This window comes from Xiphophorus hellerii, chromosome 18, assembly GCF_003331165.1.
Source record: "Xiphophorus hellerii strain 12219 chromosome 18, Xiphophorus_hellerii-4.1, whole genome shotgun sequence".
NCBI classification, from domain to species: domain Eukaryota; kingdom Metazoa; phylum Chordata; class Actinopteri; order Cyprinodontiformes; family Poeciliidae; genus Xiphophorus; species Xiphophorus hellerii.
This window is the reverse complement of record NC_045689.1, coordinates 20,864,765-20,879,737: the sequence shown is the minus strand read 5'-3', so window position 1 is coordinate 20,879,737 and position 14,973 is coordinate 20,864,765. Positions and strand designations below refer to the sequence as shown.

General features: G+C 35.4%; 2 protein-coding genes across 2 annotated transcripts in view; one reads left to right on the top strand and one right to left on the bottom strand.

The window, feature by feature from the left end:
- slco1c1 (solute carrier organic anion transporter family, member 1C1) overlaps positions 1-8,190 on the top strand; it is a 33,908-nt gene extending 25,718 nt beyond the window's left edge. The window contains exons 10-15 of the mRNA XM_032545660.1: positions 498-693; positions 1,794-1,959; positions 2,175-2,347; positions 6,076-6,140; positions 6,343-6,460; positions 6,738-8,190. Coding sequence (XP_032401551.1) covers positions 498-693; positions 1,794-1,959; positions 2,175-2,347; positions 6,076-6,140; positions 6,343-6,460; positions 6,738-6,978 — 959 coding nt within the window. The 3' untranslated portion in view covers positions 6,979-8,190. The remainder of the gene's footprint in view (positions 1-497; positions 694-1,793; positions 1,960-2,174; positions 2,348-6,075; positions 6,141-6,342; positions 6,461-6,737) is intronic.
- Positions 8,191-9,969: 1,779 nt separating this feature from the next.
- bcap29 (B cell receptor associated protein 29) lies at positions 9,970-14,165 on the bottom strand. The gene is made up of 8 exons (XM_032545663.1): positions 14,036-14,165; positions 13,501-13,601; positions 12,981-13,081; positions 12,464-12,611; positions 12,075-12,210; positions 11,791-11,893; positions 11,270-11,370; positions 9,970-10,959 (listed from the first exon to the last, which is right to left on the bottom strand). Exons 2-8 carry the CDS (start codon positions 13,590-13,592, stop codon positions 10,924-10,926), a joined length of 717 nt encoding a protein of 238 aa, XP_032401554.1. The 5' UTR covers positions 13,593-13,601; positions 14,036-14,165; the 3' UTR covers positions 9,970-10,923.
- Positions 14,166-14,973: the final 808 nt, after the last annotated feature.

The following is a 14,973-nucleotide window of genomic DNA, read 5'->3' as shown; positions in this document are numbered from 1 at the left end:
AACTGATTTCAAGCCTAAATTTGTCAGAGGAATTCATTATTTTGACCTTAGCTGTGTATTATAATTCATCCTACCAGCGGCCCTGACATCTACAGTTCCAGCTTTGTGAATATGAGAACTGCTCTGCACATGAAATGAAATACTTAATGAAGTTCAGAGAATAAAATGAAAATATCTGGGCTCATCTAGTCTCATCAAGGGAGATGACTGCACTGCCCGAACTGGATGCATATGAAAGAGAATCAAAAATCAGTAACCATAGTTAATGACGTGAGCAGATCAAAGAAAGTCTCTTTGCTCTCATGTTAAATGGAGGTATCACAGCATAAAATAAAAAGCAGTTCAAGTTATTTTTCATGGCTGCTTGGGTAGTCATAGTTTTCTACTAAAAGTGCCTCAAAAATAAATTGCGTTCTTGTGCTTACTTCTGTCAAAAATCACTATTTAATCTTATTTTGAAATTTCACATTGAAATAATAATTGATCATTATTTTCAGGTGTGATCAATATCCCTGCTGTGGCACTGGGGATGTTTTCTGGTGGTCTGCTGATGAAGAGGCTGAAACTGAACATCATGGGAGCAGCAAAGTTTGCTTTTTGCACCTCCTTGATTGGATATGTCCTGTCAATGTTCTTTTTCACAATGAGCTGTGAGAACGCCAAAGTAGCCGGAGTGACAGTATCATACAGCAAGTAAGTCTCAATTATGGCAGCACATACTCTACATCCCAAGAGGAGTAACCAATGGTCAGAATTATTAGTAAACCTCCCACCCCCCAAACTTTCCCCTTCTAAACTCACACAAAACACTATATTTCCATGGAAATTACCATTATAAAAATAATAAAAATATTCATAAAGCACTTACAAGGAGTACAGATACTCTCCACAAAGTTTGGTCGGTGGATATTATTGATGTATGGAATTGTAAAAAAATTTTAAAAAAATATTTTAATGATATGGCCAAAATTAAAAGCCCTCCTCTGCTTTCTTTACTTCCAAAGTAAATCTGACAATTCATTTGTCTTTAAAAACACACCTAAGAATGAAATGAACTTTCACACCAGCCTTAAATAATCAATCAGCGTTGGACTTTATATCAAAACAACAAAAATATACAGAGGTGTCATTACAGAGGCTAATAATTCTAGCATTAGTTGTAGGTAAAGCATTCAAATAATACATGAATCTGTGGTTTTAACAAAATCTAGTTTGTGTGGCTTGGATTTATTTAGGCAAAACAACTATGTGCAACCACATTGATAATTAAACTTCTGTTTAAATGTTTCCATTAACACCTACATTTAAAATACAATGGGTCATACTTTATAGAGTTAATTCATCAATTAAAAGGAACAACAATTACAATAGCTTTATCTAACCATTGGCTCAGCAGTGGCCACTGGGTGTTGCCTCTTGAGCTGCTCATCATGCAATGTGTTTGTGCTACAACACAAAATGAAAAGCTAAAAAAGAATCGTCAAAAATGTCAGAATAATTTGGCCTTTGAAAGCTTTTGTAAACTGGGTCTTCTGACAGTGAAACTGATGCTTTATCTGCAGAGTGTGCTTTGAAAGTTTAGCTCAAACAAAAGCAACCACTGACTGGAGCTAAGCCCAACTGATGTATGCAAGATGCACAGAGAAACACACACAATTCTGAAAAACTCTGACATTGATGGATTAGTATCATCGGTGTCATTGATTTGGCAAGTATTAAATCTGTGTTAAATTCTTATTTAATAATTTTTCTGTTTAGTTTGTAACATTGTCTTTCTGTTCTCTGTCTTCCAGTGTGGATAGTGTATCCTATGACAAACACTCACTTTTCATGCCCTGCAACTCGGATTGCTTTTGTTCATCGAGTGAGTGGGACCCAGTCTGTGGACAAAATGGCATCACATATGTCTCTCCTTGTCTGGCTGGCTGCAATACTTCTACAGGCTCGGGGAAAAACACAGTACGTTTGCCCACTACTTACGTGGTATTGTATGTAGAGCACCTTTAGGTGCATTTTACTTATCTCTGTCTGCAAGTATAGGTTCTCAAAGGAAACAAAACAGAAAGCTGTGCTTTGTACTCTATGTTCTTATTTAGCCTGTATTGTTGAGAGTGTGTACAGTATATACGTATGTGTTTGTCCTGCTTTATGTGCGACTGTGTGTGTCTCTCCAGGTCTTCTCTAACTGTAGCTGTGTCGGTGTGACTGGTAACTTTACGGCCGGAACAGGTCAGTGCCTCAACAAGGAGGACTGCGACAGGATGTTTCCGTACTTCCTAGCTCTCTCTGTCATAACTTCCTTCATCATCTCGCTTGGTGGGACTCCAGGATACATGTTTCTCATCAGGTCAGCTTTAAATTTATAGTCCAATGGCAAAAGACATACTATTACTAATGGTGGTGGCTATAGTTGGTTGCACGGTTGACTTGCAATAAGAATGTTCTGGGATTAAATCTGACTCCTTTCTGCATGCGGTTTCGCATGTTCTTCCCATCCAGGTGTGGATTCTGTCTCTGACTTCTTCCTATAGTCCAAATACGCGACTGTTAGATTTTCTGTTTTTGCTAAATTGCCTTTAGGGAAGAGTATGTGTATTCTGCCTGTTGCCCAGTGTCAGCTGAAAATACAAATTATTTATTTATTATTTTTATTACTGTGCCGACACACCACACACAAGTGTACATGTGTGGTTGTGAGCGTAAAATGTTATTAGAGGTTAATAGAATACCCAGTGTTGTGGAAAACAAAAAGAATCACACAATGTTAGTAGATAAATATGCAATCAGAGTAATTTGTATTTTGCAGATAGATATCTGCATGTCAAATTTCTTTCTTATAAAAAGTACTGCTTGCAGTTAAAGTTGCTATTATATTGAGCTGATTGACACGAAAGATGGCCACACTAATAAGAGTGCTATTAGTGAAGAGAAGAAAAAGTTCTCCAAAACGCAGCTTTTGAAGTAGGAAAGTCGGCATGGATTTTGGCAACAAATGTTGGATGTTCCCAAGCTACCATGAAAGCCAGAGGAGGTGCAAAAAAAAGATCTGTTTGTAATTTTGCTGGGTTAATTGTTTGATTCTTTGTTGTACCTTTAAGCACTGAGTAGTTCCGTATTTTTCTCCTGTAGCCTACAGTACTTGATTTGAAAAAGACAAACAAAAAAATTACCACACAGCTTTTTATAACATCGACAGCCTATTTGTGGTTTGTTTTTTCTGTATTAATCAGAGAACTCCTAACTGAGCACCTTTGAGGAGTAGTGATCACATATTTCTTTCCAGGAGTTATACAACATTAATATATGATTAAAGTAAAAACCATCATATACTGATAGTTCTATATTTTTAGTACAGAAAACACTGTACCGTTACATTTTCAGTTATTTTACAGAAAATGTGCCATTCTTCCACTTCAAGGCTCACTGTTTTTTTGCGGTACATGCAACAGTGATTCAGTTATTTGTGTCTTACTCCATTCTATTTATTATACACACCAAGAAACAGAGAAGATCTGGCCTTTGTCATGACATTATGTAATAAGCGGCAAACCGCAGCCACTGAGGTACTGAGCTACTTTCTGCCTGGTGTGGCATAATCTAAATCTAATAGAATATTATTTTAATCGTCCAGTCTGTACAGTGTCCAGTAACTGCTTTATTCATTCAACCTGCATAACGGACTTTCGTAATCGTTCTTTCATTCACTTGCAAAACATCTTCATGTTTGTCTCTTTGCACATTTAATCTACTTTTAAACATGAACATCACTGAAGTATCTGGACTTCAGCATAAATAAAAAAAATAATGATTCAGTCATATTTGAAGTGTTAGTAACTGGGATAGCAATATTTTTCTGTTCCGTTAGGATGAGAGTTTTGATTTAACATAAATGCACCTTATATATTTCTGTTAATTAAATATGACCAAAGCCTAGGTTGCCCTCTGCAGAGAAACAGTGATTCTGTCTAGTGTTGGGGTTTCATTGTCGGGAGAGCTAAGCCTCTACCCAACTAACTCCCTACTTTGAGAGGTTAACATCTAATCATCTCTCCAGCCAGCGGGTTCTGCGATTACTAGTACTGCTGCCAAGTTTTATCCTGATCTGAATCTGTAAAAAATCTATGTTGCTGATTTATCGAGGATGAGGAAGACTCAACTGGCTTTTGGCTGCCAACATCTGCGTGTCTCACCGCTCCACCCATGAATTAGTCAGACTGAGTGTTCCTGCAGTTTACTAGCATTCACAGATTTGACCCATTAATGTTCGTTCTCCCTTTATTTTACTGCTTGGTCTTGACTGTGAGCCAGGTATGATTTAGTGATTCGTGCACAGCCCCAGGGGTGTTATTTTGCACATTAAGTCAACCTTTAAAAAGACACTTTTTCTTTTACCACATACAGATGTGTTTCGATGGTTAACTCTGTTACCAGGCTCACATCTGTTTAGCTGTTCTCTGTGCTAGCTCTCTCTAACGCCACTTCCTTTAGATCTACCTCAGTACTTGTCTCCAAAGTTAAACATAATCTCTATTACACCACTATTGTCTACATTTGTTGCACATCATTCAATCATACATTACAGAGTAATCGTCTTCAAAGTTATTGTCAAAACTCACAAATCCTTCAACTGAAAACTCTTTTCATTTAATACGTAAACATTATTAAGTCTGATTTTCTGTAAAAGAAAACGGGAATCATTATCATCTGAACTATTTGTAATCAAAATCATAGATAATCACTTCTGTAAGAGAAAACAGACAATGTTCAAACATGCCTTTTGTCTTTGGGCTTGTATTGTTATTCAAATTGTTGTATTTAACTACTTAATCATAAAAATAAAGGATAGTCTCACCTATTTTGATGGATGACATAAATTATTAAAATTTAATTCTTTAACTTATGAATTTATGAAAACTGGGGTGAGTTACAACCTAGACACTATCATTAATGTGTCAGATGGTCAGCGCATATATGAGTTAGTTTATCAAGTTAATTTAATTAGCAATATTTTTCATTCTATTAACATCGAAGCAGTAAGATGAAGGTTGTAGGGAAATTATGCATTTTGTTTTTGAAAAATAAAATGACAGTGTTTTTTTTTTCATATGGGTTTTAAAAAGGTTTATTTTTGCCTTATTTAATAACTCAGAAAAGATTCAAATAGGTTTAATGTTTTGTTTTTATACAAAACTATCAAGAACATCAACAAAAGACAAATTCTAGCTGACATGACTACCACAATGATATAAACATATCTATAGAAACATACAGTATTTTCAAGTTTAAAAGCACATTATTATTAAGAGACCTGAATTGTGAAAAACTACGATAGAGTAAATTGACAAAGACTGGGGAAGAAAAGCAGTCAGGTTTGAGAAAAATTCATACAATCTGCAGATAATTCTAAAATATAAATGACTTTTCTTTAGTGCATTGCTACTATTAGTAGCTTTTGGCAATTAAAAATATAGAAAATGGTCATAAAATACGCAAAGCATAATGGGAGAGCTGGTTCTCTTACTGTATTGAAGAAGTTGTGTTGTACCCAAACATTGTTCAGTCCTCAACTCTAAAGAAAAAAAGTAAATATTTTAACTGTATGATTGTCAGGACACTCTTGTTCGAGAGATTTTTGATCTCAGGGAATTTTTTGTTGTTTAAATAAAGGCTGAGGAATGGAAAAGCAGTGTAACTGACTAGGATGACACTGAAACGAACATTGAGCAGGAAATTCAACAGACTTGAGCACCTCCATGTGGCCTAGAACTGGTCTTGGAATCCTTTGCAGAAACTCTCTTTAATTTCTCTACATCTATTCTTGATTTCTTTCCTGCTATGTATTTTGTTAGCACACATCAAGTAAGCAGTTCAATCTTCTGCTTTTATTGCGACGCTAATGCCTGCTGGGGGCAGTCTCCACCTTGGTGGGTTGTTGGTTTGAATCAAATTTGTACAGTCAACATATTAAAGGAGTTAGATTGGAACTCATCAAGATAAAAATATTCTGTGTATTCTGTTTCTTAGAAATGTTTGTTTTCCCTATATCTAAAAGATACTTAATTATTCTTTACACAGGTGCATAAAACCACAATTGAAATCTCTGGCACTTGGTTTTCATGCTTTGGCAACACGTACACTTGGTAAGTTTTCTTTGAAGAAGTGGTAAAGTCACTCACTTTAAGGTGAACTTACCTTCCTAAGGAGGTTTTCACTCTTGTTTCTTACAATGCCATAGAAGGTAAATGTCTGAATTATGGAGTAACGTTAACCATTCTGAACAGTTCTGCCTCAGTTCTCTTGGGCGCCATTCTAGACCCCTTTTATTGCCTTGTGGTTCCACAGCAGGGATCCCAGCACCCATCTACTTTGGAGCAATTATAGACACCACATGCCTAAAATGGGGTCAGAAAAGATGCGGAGGCATCGGAGCTTGCAGAATCTACAATACCTCCGCCTACAGGTAGTGGGTGTGCACATTCACTTTTCATACAAATTAATAATTTCAGTTCATACAGCTTAAAATGAAATAATTTACACCCACAGTTCACGTTCCACAGTAAGATCTTGTTTTAGCCACGTATTTAAAATCATTCATATTTTTTTCATCCTGAAATAGTCTTTTTGTACAACTTCTAAAATGTTGCTGATGCATCGTGTACATGCATGATATCATGACAATCTGGCATCTTTCTCCTTGGTCCATTTTAGTAAAGCACTCATTTCTTTATTCCCCTCAGGATAGCTTACCTGGGCCTGACTCTGAGCCTACGGACTGTCTCCTTCATCATCTGCATCCCGGGCTTCATCCTACTCAGCCGGCAGCTGAAGGAGGAGGAGAAAAAAAGCGTCCTACACGGGGCCCTAACGAACGGCGGGACCGAACTGGAGGTGCTCAGAAAAGAGGAGTTTGTGGTTTTGAATTCTGATCAAGCCATGCACACGGCGGACAACAGCACAGACAGGCACACCCAGCTGTGACTGCTGAGAAACAGAAAAGACTCCAAGTGTCTGTCTTATAAGAAAGTACATCCAAAGTATGTACCCAGTGATGCACACACACGTGAATACACACAACCACATATACCTATACATATAAATACATACATGCGTACAAGATTTGCAGGGAATCACAATTTCTGTTATCTCATGTCGACCATAAAATCTATAATTGTACCGTTGAATGTGTGGTGTTGAGACTCTGGCAGAAATTTAACCCGCCTGACAAATTCATGGAATGTACATTCTGCTGTTCTTCTCAAACAATCCGGATACAAGGCTCAGACTAGGAAGCGATGGCCACCGCTACAACACTCCAGTTTGTTTTATACACCAGCATCTATTAAGCTGCCTCTGTAGATAGTTATTTTAAATGAAAGAGTTCTCCAAGGAGGTAAAGTGGCCTTAGAAATGAGAGGCACGGCAGGCTTTCAAAGAAGTGTTCTTTTTCTTATTTATTGGTTTTGACTGGTTCTTGGGAGGTGTTTTGAGGGTTTGCGGCTGTTGATGTCATGTTAAGTACACAATATGTGCCTCATTCACTCAACAGTTACCTCTGTGTGCCATCTGTCCTCTTGACTCGCATGTGAACAGTTATCCATTGAAATTTTTAAGCTGCTGGTCTTCAAAATTGCATAGAAAAGTGTTTACATTTTTAAATGTAGTGCAAAATAGACTTTGCCTTTAATGCCCCCCTCCTGCAAAGTTTGATTTGATTGTATTTCTGTGTTGTGTCCTTATGGAGTTAAAAAAAAAAAAACAACTTTGAAATTCACAACCTCTACAAATTAAAATGTATGTTTCAACATGATCTGCTCAAAAAAGTTTAAGCGATTATGATTTGAATATGCACAATCCCCTCAGTGTGCTCTGCTATCTAATTCTGCAAAACATTTTTTTTTAAGAAAACACACCACACTCAAACTCTTTCTAGTTTTCAGAAAAAAATGTGTTAATTATTGTGTTTTAATGATTAGTGTTGCACCAGTTGGTTATTGCTATTCTCCGTGTTGAGTGTTTTTGAGGCACGTGGATAAGTAAAAGTATGTGAAGTGGAACTACAGGGAGTATTTCTGTATGATTTATATCTATAGTGATTGTTGAATATGCTCTGTTGGTTAGTAGTTTTTTTTGTACTTTTCTGTGAGATTGAGGTAATTTGTGCCAAAACACTGAATCATTCTGATCTCTCAGGTTTCATTCCCAGATTAAGCTTGTTCTCAATAACCAGAAGCCATTTTTGCAAATTAGAGAGTCTCTCAAAGTAATATTAGAAACTGTATTTTAAATGTTTTAATGATACTCAAAAATGCACCTAGCATTTTATATTAGAAATAATAATAGAAAAACGCCTAAATTTCATGCCTTAAGTTTGTAAATTCAAAGTATGAAACCTATAATACCAGTACAATGGAAAGGTCTGGTTTATTTTTTAGTCCTAAATCTGAGAAATACAAACTTTATGATTGTAACCTTCTATAAGACATGTCAGAAACTAAAAATCAGGGATTAATGTGTAACAGTAACCTAAACTTATTTTATATATGTCTATATATACTATATAGTAATTGAAAAAATTAAGAGGCCACTTAAAATGATCAATTTCTCTGATTTTACTTTTTATAGGTATATATTTGAGTAAAATGAACATTGTTCTTTTATTCTATGAACTTCTGACAACATGTCTCTGAAATTCCAAGCAAAGATTTTGTATTTATTTGCAGAAAATGAGAAATGATCAAAATCAGCGCTTTCAAAGCTCAAATAATGCAAAGAAAACAAGTTCATATTCATTTAGAAACAACAATACTCATGTTTTAACTTAGGAAGAGTTCAGAAGTCCATATTTGGTGGAACAACGATGAAGTTTCCAATGGGGTTCAATACAGTGGTCTCTTAATTTTGTTGCATATATGTACACTTTGTGGGCACCCATGAATCACAACGTAAATGTCAAATGCAGTCCAGATATGTTTACAAAGGTTGGAAACAAATTTGAAGCTCTTTCTTCTACATAATGATTTATTTCTTTTCTAAGTATAGTTGTTAACAAACATGCATTCACTGTAGGCTGCTGTTTTAATACTGGTAGTAAAAAATACTGTCGTATCCCTCTGTATCAAAATATTTTGAGCCACTGCTTCTACTGTTCAGACTTAGACTTAGTATTAGTTAAAACAGAGCAGTGTAATTTCATCAGATTGGCTTTAAGTGCTAATGGGCTCTTGACTCACAGTCTTTCCATCCTTTCTTCAGTCATAGTTGTTTTGGACTAACATTAAAAAGCATAAAAAAATCGTGCAACAGGAGTCTTGTGGAATTAAATTGTGAAAAACGGTGGAAACCGTTTTTTTTTTTTTTTGCCCCACTTGGTGAGAGAGAAAAGCATAACGGCCGTAGGCAGGTTTGATCTGTGTTCAAGTGTTTTATGCACAATGAGGAACTTTGGTGTGATTATCATAACCAAATCAAATGCTACAGTGGTGCTTTGCAAGGTCAATGTTTGGATTTGTTGTTTTTATGGTTGTAATGTAACAGTGTAATTTTTTTTTTTTACTAATTACAAAGCAACCGAGTTCAAGGATTTGGAAGTATGGTTCATAATCCTCCTCATGCAATCTCATTATCATTTAAAGGTTTTTATTGATGTCTCAAAAGATTCATCTCAGAGGTTTTTACCATTGTCTCTATTGAAAGTGTGTTTTTGTCCATATCGCTTGTTTTGTTGTTCAGGTTCAGTAAGGCAGACGCGGAGTGAGCCGCTCACAGGAAGAAAAAAACATTACACCAATAATATATAAAAGGCATTCAGCTGCATTAAAGTAACCAGATTGTAAATAAATTTCCTGGATTATTTTTGTAAAATGTGAAGGAATATCATAAATGTCAATCAAAAATAAACATTTATTATCAAATATCACATCATGGTTTTGGTGGTGTTTATTAATGAAAGAACCCAAACAAAGCACAGGATAACCAAACCTATTTTTTTTTATTAAAGCACAGCTAAAAAGGCACTTCAACTGATGTCTTTGTTCAAAAGAAAACAACCTGGATAGGTTATGCAAACCATGCTGTGAATCACTACTTCAGCTTCTTTAGCATGGAGAACGAGGAATCACAGTGACATATATTAACCAAAATAACAGAAAGATGCTTAATAAAATAATCAAACATTCCTGTTTTGTAAACCATAAGTGTGAAATGCAGTGCAACAACTATAGAAGTCTAGGAACCCATTAGGGCAAGCAACACATTAAAAAACACAAATCTATTTTGACATTTTAATTATATCCATTCATACTCTTTATTTATCAATTATAGGTGAAAGCTAAGAAGGATGGTGTTTTTTTACATTCTACTACATGGCAGAATTATGGCTGTATGAGAGAGAACATCGGAAATGTAAAGACGATTCATTTAAGCCAAAGCCTACATTTAAGCTTTACCTACGAAGACGCATGTGCATGCTTTAAGTTAACATGGAGGTGCAGAAGAGGTAGCTGCATTATACAATCGCAATATAAAAACGTGTTTGAAACAAAAGCATTTTTTTATAACCTTTGAATGCAGCATTGGATGTCTTTAGCTTTCAGCACAGTCAGCATTCTAATTTGTTTAAAGGACTAGAATCAACAGCTTGCACAAGATCCATTTTGATTTTAATTTAACTTGTGACACGCTCTGTGATCAAATAATCACCTTATCCTGCATAAAGTGTTTGCTGATTGATTTCAGAAATTCTTTCAGTTATGCTACAGCGAGTGGAAATACAAAGTGACCATCATTTAACTACAAAAAAAAAATATTCACCAAATTTTAAACCATCACAACTATCAGTCCAAAGTCTGCTCTTCTGCTTTATCAAATGGATGTGACATTTTGCAATGGCTTTCTTGTTGATTTGGGAAAGTTTAAACATCACCGCTAGTCGTCTTTTTTGTTCCCATTATCATGACAATTCTGGAAAAAAAAAAAAGAAAAATAACATTACAATACCACATAAGATTAGATTAAAGCTTCAAAGTTAAACATATGAAGCACTTGAATTAAATGTGTCTTATGTTTTATCTTAATCTATACCAGAAACACCTAAACTATATGACTTATAGCAAACTGGCACCAGGTTAACGATGAAATACAACCTATGATGTGCCTCACAGGATAACATTTTTGCTAGATTAAGTGTGTGTTGCAGAAATGTGTGTATTGTGTGGTGACAACTGTAAACCCTCCTTTTGCATTGTCCTGCTGTTTCTAAGTTTAGGATTACCTGAAGCTCCTGATGTTCCTTCAGCAGTCTCTCATACTCCCGGGCAAGTCCCTCCATCTGCTTCTTAGTCCCATCTGCCTCTGCCCGAGACTTTTTCAAGGCTACAAAAGATGCAATCACACATAAAAACTAGATCTGTGCATTCACCTGCTTCAAAAGGCAATACTGAACCTTACTTGTATCAAGAGTATAAAAACTACGGTAACAACCTTTAGACTTTGTTCTCCTGGTTATTTGTGCTAAGCAGTTACATTTTATTAGCCACAATGAATTCTTAGCTTAGCCAGAACATATTATCTTCCTTTAAAAAAAAAAACAATCTACTCTTCTCCTTTACAAGTTCAATTGTTACAAACTCAATGGAAAGGTGTATTTTACTCCTTAGATTGAATGCATTTTATTAATAGGTCAAGATATCAGATTTTTTTTTACAACCTAACAGACTGGTTGATTCAAGTCATTTAAAAGCAGCTTATAGCTGCTACACATGCAAATAACATGAAAATGATATGAAAACTAACCGTCATCAGAGGACTTCAGCTCATCTTTCAGTTTGCCCACTTCCGTCCTCAACAGCTCCATGCCCTCTGCTGTTGCCTTATCACCAACTCCTTCCATCAGGGTCTGAAATAAAAGGAAAACCTTATTTTAACAAAAACAAAGACATCAAACTCAAACACAACTGAGTGAACAAACTGAACAAAAAAAAAAAGAAAGATCGGCACTACAAAGAAGGAAAAACATTGCAAACAATAAGAAATAAAAATCTTTATTTTAGTAACTGGAAAAAATAAGGGAGGCCTACCCTTTTCAGCTGCTCATTGTCCTTTGTGTACTTCTCCACTGCTGTATTAGCATCAACAGCCTGCATTTGCAGAGCAGCTGTGGTCCCCGACACGTCCGCCAGCTGATTAATTAAAGTGATCACTCGCTTCATAACCCTGAAAACAACAGAGAATGACAGGACAACATGGCAGCACTGTATGATTGACAGAGCTAAGACCCTTCTCCCGGCTCTGATTGGTTATTTCAGACCGGGAGCGTTTGCTTTTTTCATTGATTATTTAGTATCATATTATATGGCCAGAACAAAGTGTTAACAAATAAGTAAAAAATATATATTTTTTATAAAAGTTACATACTGCAGCTTTAAACAAAGGATTGGGTTTACAGTAAATTAATTTGGAAACTCACAGCCAGAGGAAGACAGCGAAACCAGAGATGTAGAGGTTCCTTTGAGCCCGGAAAAGCTTCATGTGAAGGTGGTCAAACATGTTTGGTTGCACTTTAGCGTCTGTGCCAATTTCTTTACTTGAGTATTTTCTGACCTCTCGTACGGCATCTAAAGAATAACAAAAAGAACTGAGAATCTGTACATGATATTTAGAGAGAAACTTAAATATTTTTTCTGGAATCAAAGTCCATGGATTTCTGTTGTATCGGACATCTGTCCCAAGGATAAAAACAATCCAAAACAAATAAGATAAATACATGAAAAACATTGACTTCTTGGTATTGTTAATGCATTTCAAGAAAAATTGTTAAAATAAACAGTAGCTGAAATTTAAAAATTTCACAATTACTTCCATGTTTCATCAAAAATACTTTAATACACGTGAGTATGGGATTGTTTGTTTATGAGCGCAATATGAAGGTAATAAAGGCCAATATTGTTGGTAGCATGGACTGGACAAGAGACATTTACTCTTACCAAGAAAGAGAACAATAAGGACTATGATCATGGTGAGGAAAACTTTGTTCCAGAACCTGGCCATCCAGCTCCAAATTCTTAGCTGGAAAATAATCTGCCATCTGCAAGGGGAAAAAAGAAACATTGTCTAAAAACTTAAGTCTATTCCTGTATGCTGCAACATCTGTCACAAAGTTTTTCAAAGTGATGTTACATTATGCTCAGTTACCAAAAGAAAGTCTAAGAGGGTGGAAAGTACTCAGCTGAAATTCAGCTTATTTTGAGGATGGCCAAGAAAGGAGTATTAAAAGTACATGTCCTTAATATTAATGCACTGCATTTCTCGTCTTACTCTATACTCAAAAAATAGAAGTTTTGCATGGAGATGAATGAAAGCCATGACTTACATCAGCACATAACTATTTTTTTGGCGCTATTCAAAAAACTAAACTGAAATATTAGGTATGTGCTTCAAAATAATATGTCACTACTTGGGCCATAAAAAAAATTAAATACCGCATCCAGGTAGTCCCATTCCTACCTTCTGGCTGAAATGAAAGGTATGCAGAGGATGAGAATGACGGCAATCTCTGCATAGAGAAAGAGCGCCACAGCAGTCCACTGTAAAGTCATCTTTTAATTCTGAAAATAATGAAACACAGGTAAACTTAAGAGGAAATCTTGGCAAACAAGTTTAACCAGCTTCACGTATAAACACATTCTTAACTCACAAGACATAAGCTAGAGCACAAAGAATGCGCTTCTTAGCTAGTTTTGCAGAACATAGAACCTAAATCCCCTGTTTACAATTCACTGAACTTTAACTTGCAGGTGTTGCTTTCGAATACAAATGAGAAAAAAGGTTTCATATGAAATACGAGCAGATTCCAAAGTGTTTAAAATGAGCTAATTTTTGCAGTGAAACCACGTTTTCATATCTCACAAATCTATCCAACCTACTTACTGCTTAGGCTAATGCTACTGTTAACAAGAAAATTACGCCATGAATAGAAGTTAAGATTAGCAGTAAATACAGCATTCAGGTTGTATTTTGCTTTTAAAACTGCGAGACTTACCAGTAATTCGTCAAAATGCCAACTGAGGGGGAGCTTCTTCATAGAGTAAAGTTTGTCTTCCTGTTTTACCTCTTCCTGTTTCAATAACACTGATAAGTACGCTTTGGCTTCCCTGCCTCGCAGAAACGACACGTTAGCGCGTCCGCCATATTTGGAGTGGCATATTTGCTTTGTTTTGATTTTTTTCTTTTTTTTTGGTTTAGAAAAAAAGCATTGTTTGGAAATTGGAGCATTTTTTAAATAAAAAGAGACACCAAACTTTAGAATCAACTAATTTGTATACAATAGCATAGGTTCATTTTACTGTGATAGAGCAAAAATTAACACTGTATCGAATAAAACCAAATCTTACATTAGATCTTAATTTACTTTTTAAAAATATACTATAGCACGTATTTTCGATAATAACATTCTGTTTGCATGGTAATATAAAATTACTAAAAAGCTATCTAAACCCTTCAGTATATAGTCCTTTTTGTTAAATCATGACACCATGGTTCCACAAAACTTTAACAGAAAACATGGAACGAGCAACACACACGACACTGTGGCAAAACTTATTTGCAAGTTTCAGAAAATTGGAAATGTTGCAGATCAACCAGGAAGTGGTCCGCGTATTAATATGTGTATTCAAACCAATGGTAATCATACAGAGAACATTATATAAATAAAAACAGTTGTCCAATATAAAATATTTTTTCTTTGGAGACTTAAGGCCCATCTTGTAGATCTATAATGTAGATATGTACAAATAAATATTTTTATCTATATCACAGTATTTTTTAGACAGTCATTGATTGTACTGTAGGTCCTCTGTGATAATTTGGTCACTTTCTCTTTTCTTGTCAATATTTGCAAACACAAAACGCAACTATTTTACCAGCTTATACTGTGTATAATTACATTGCATAGGCTGCATACTTATATAATGAATAAGC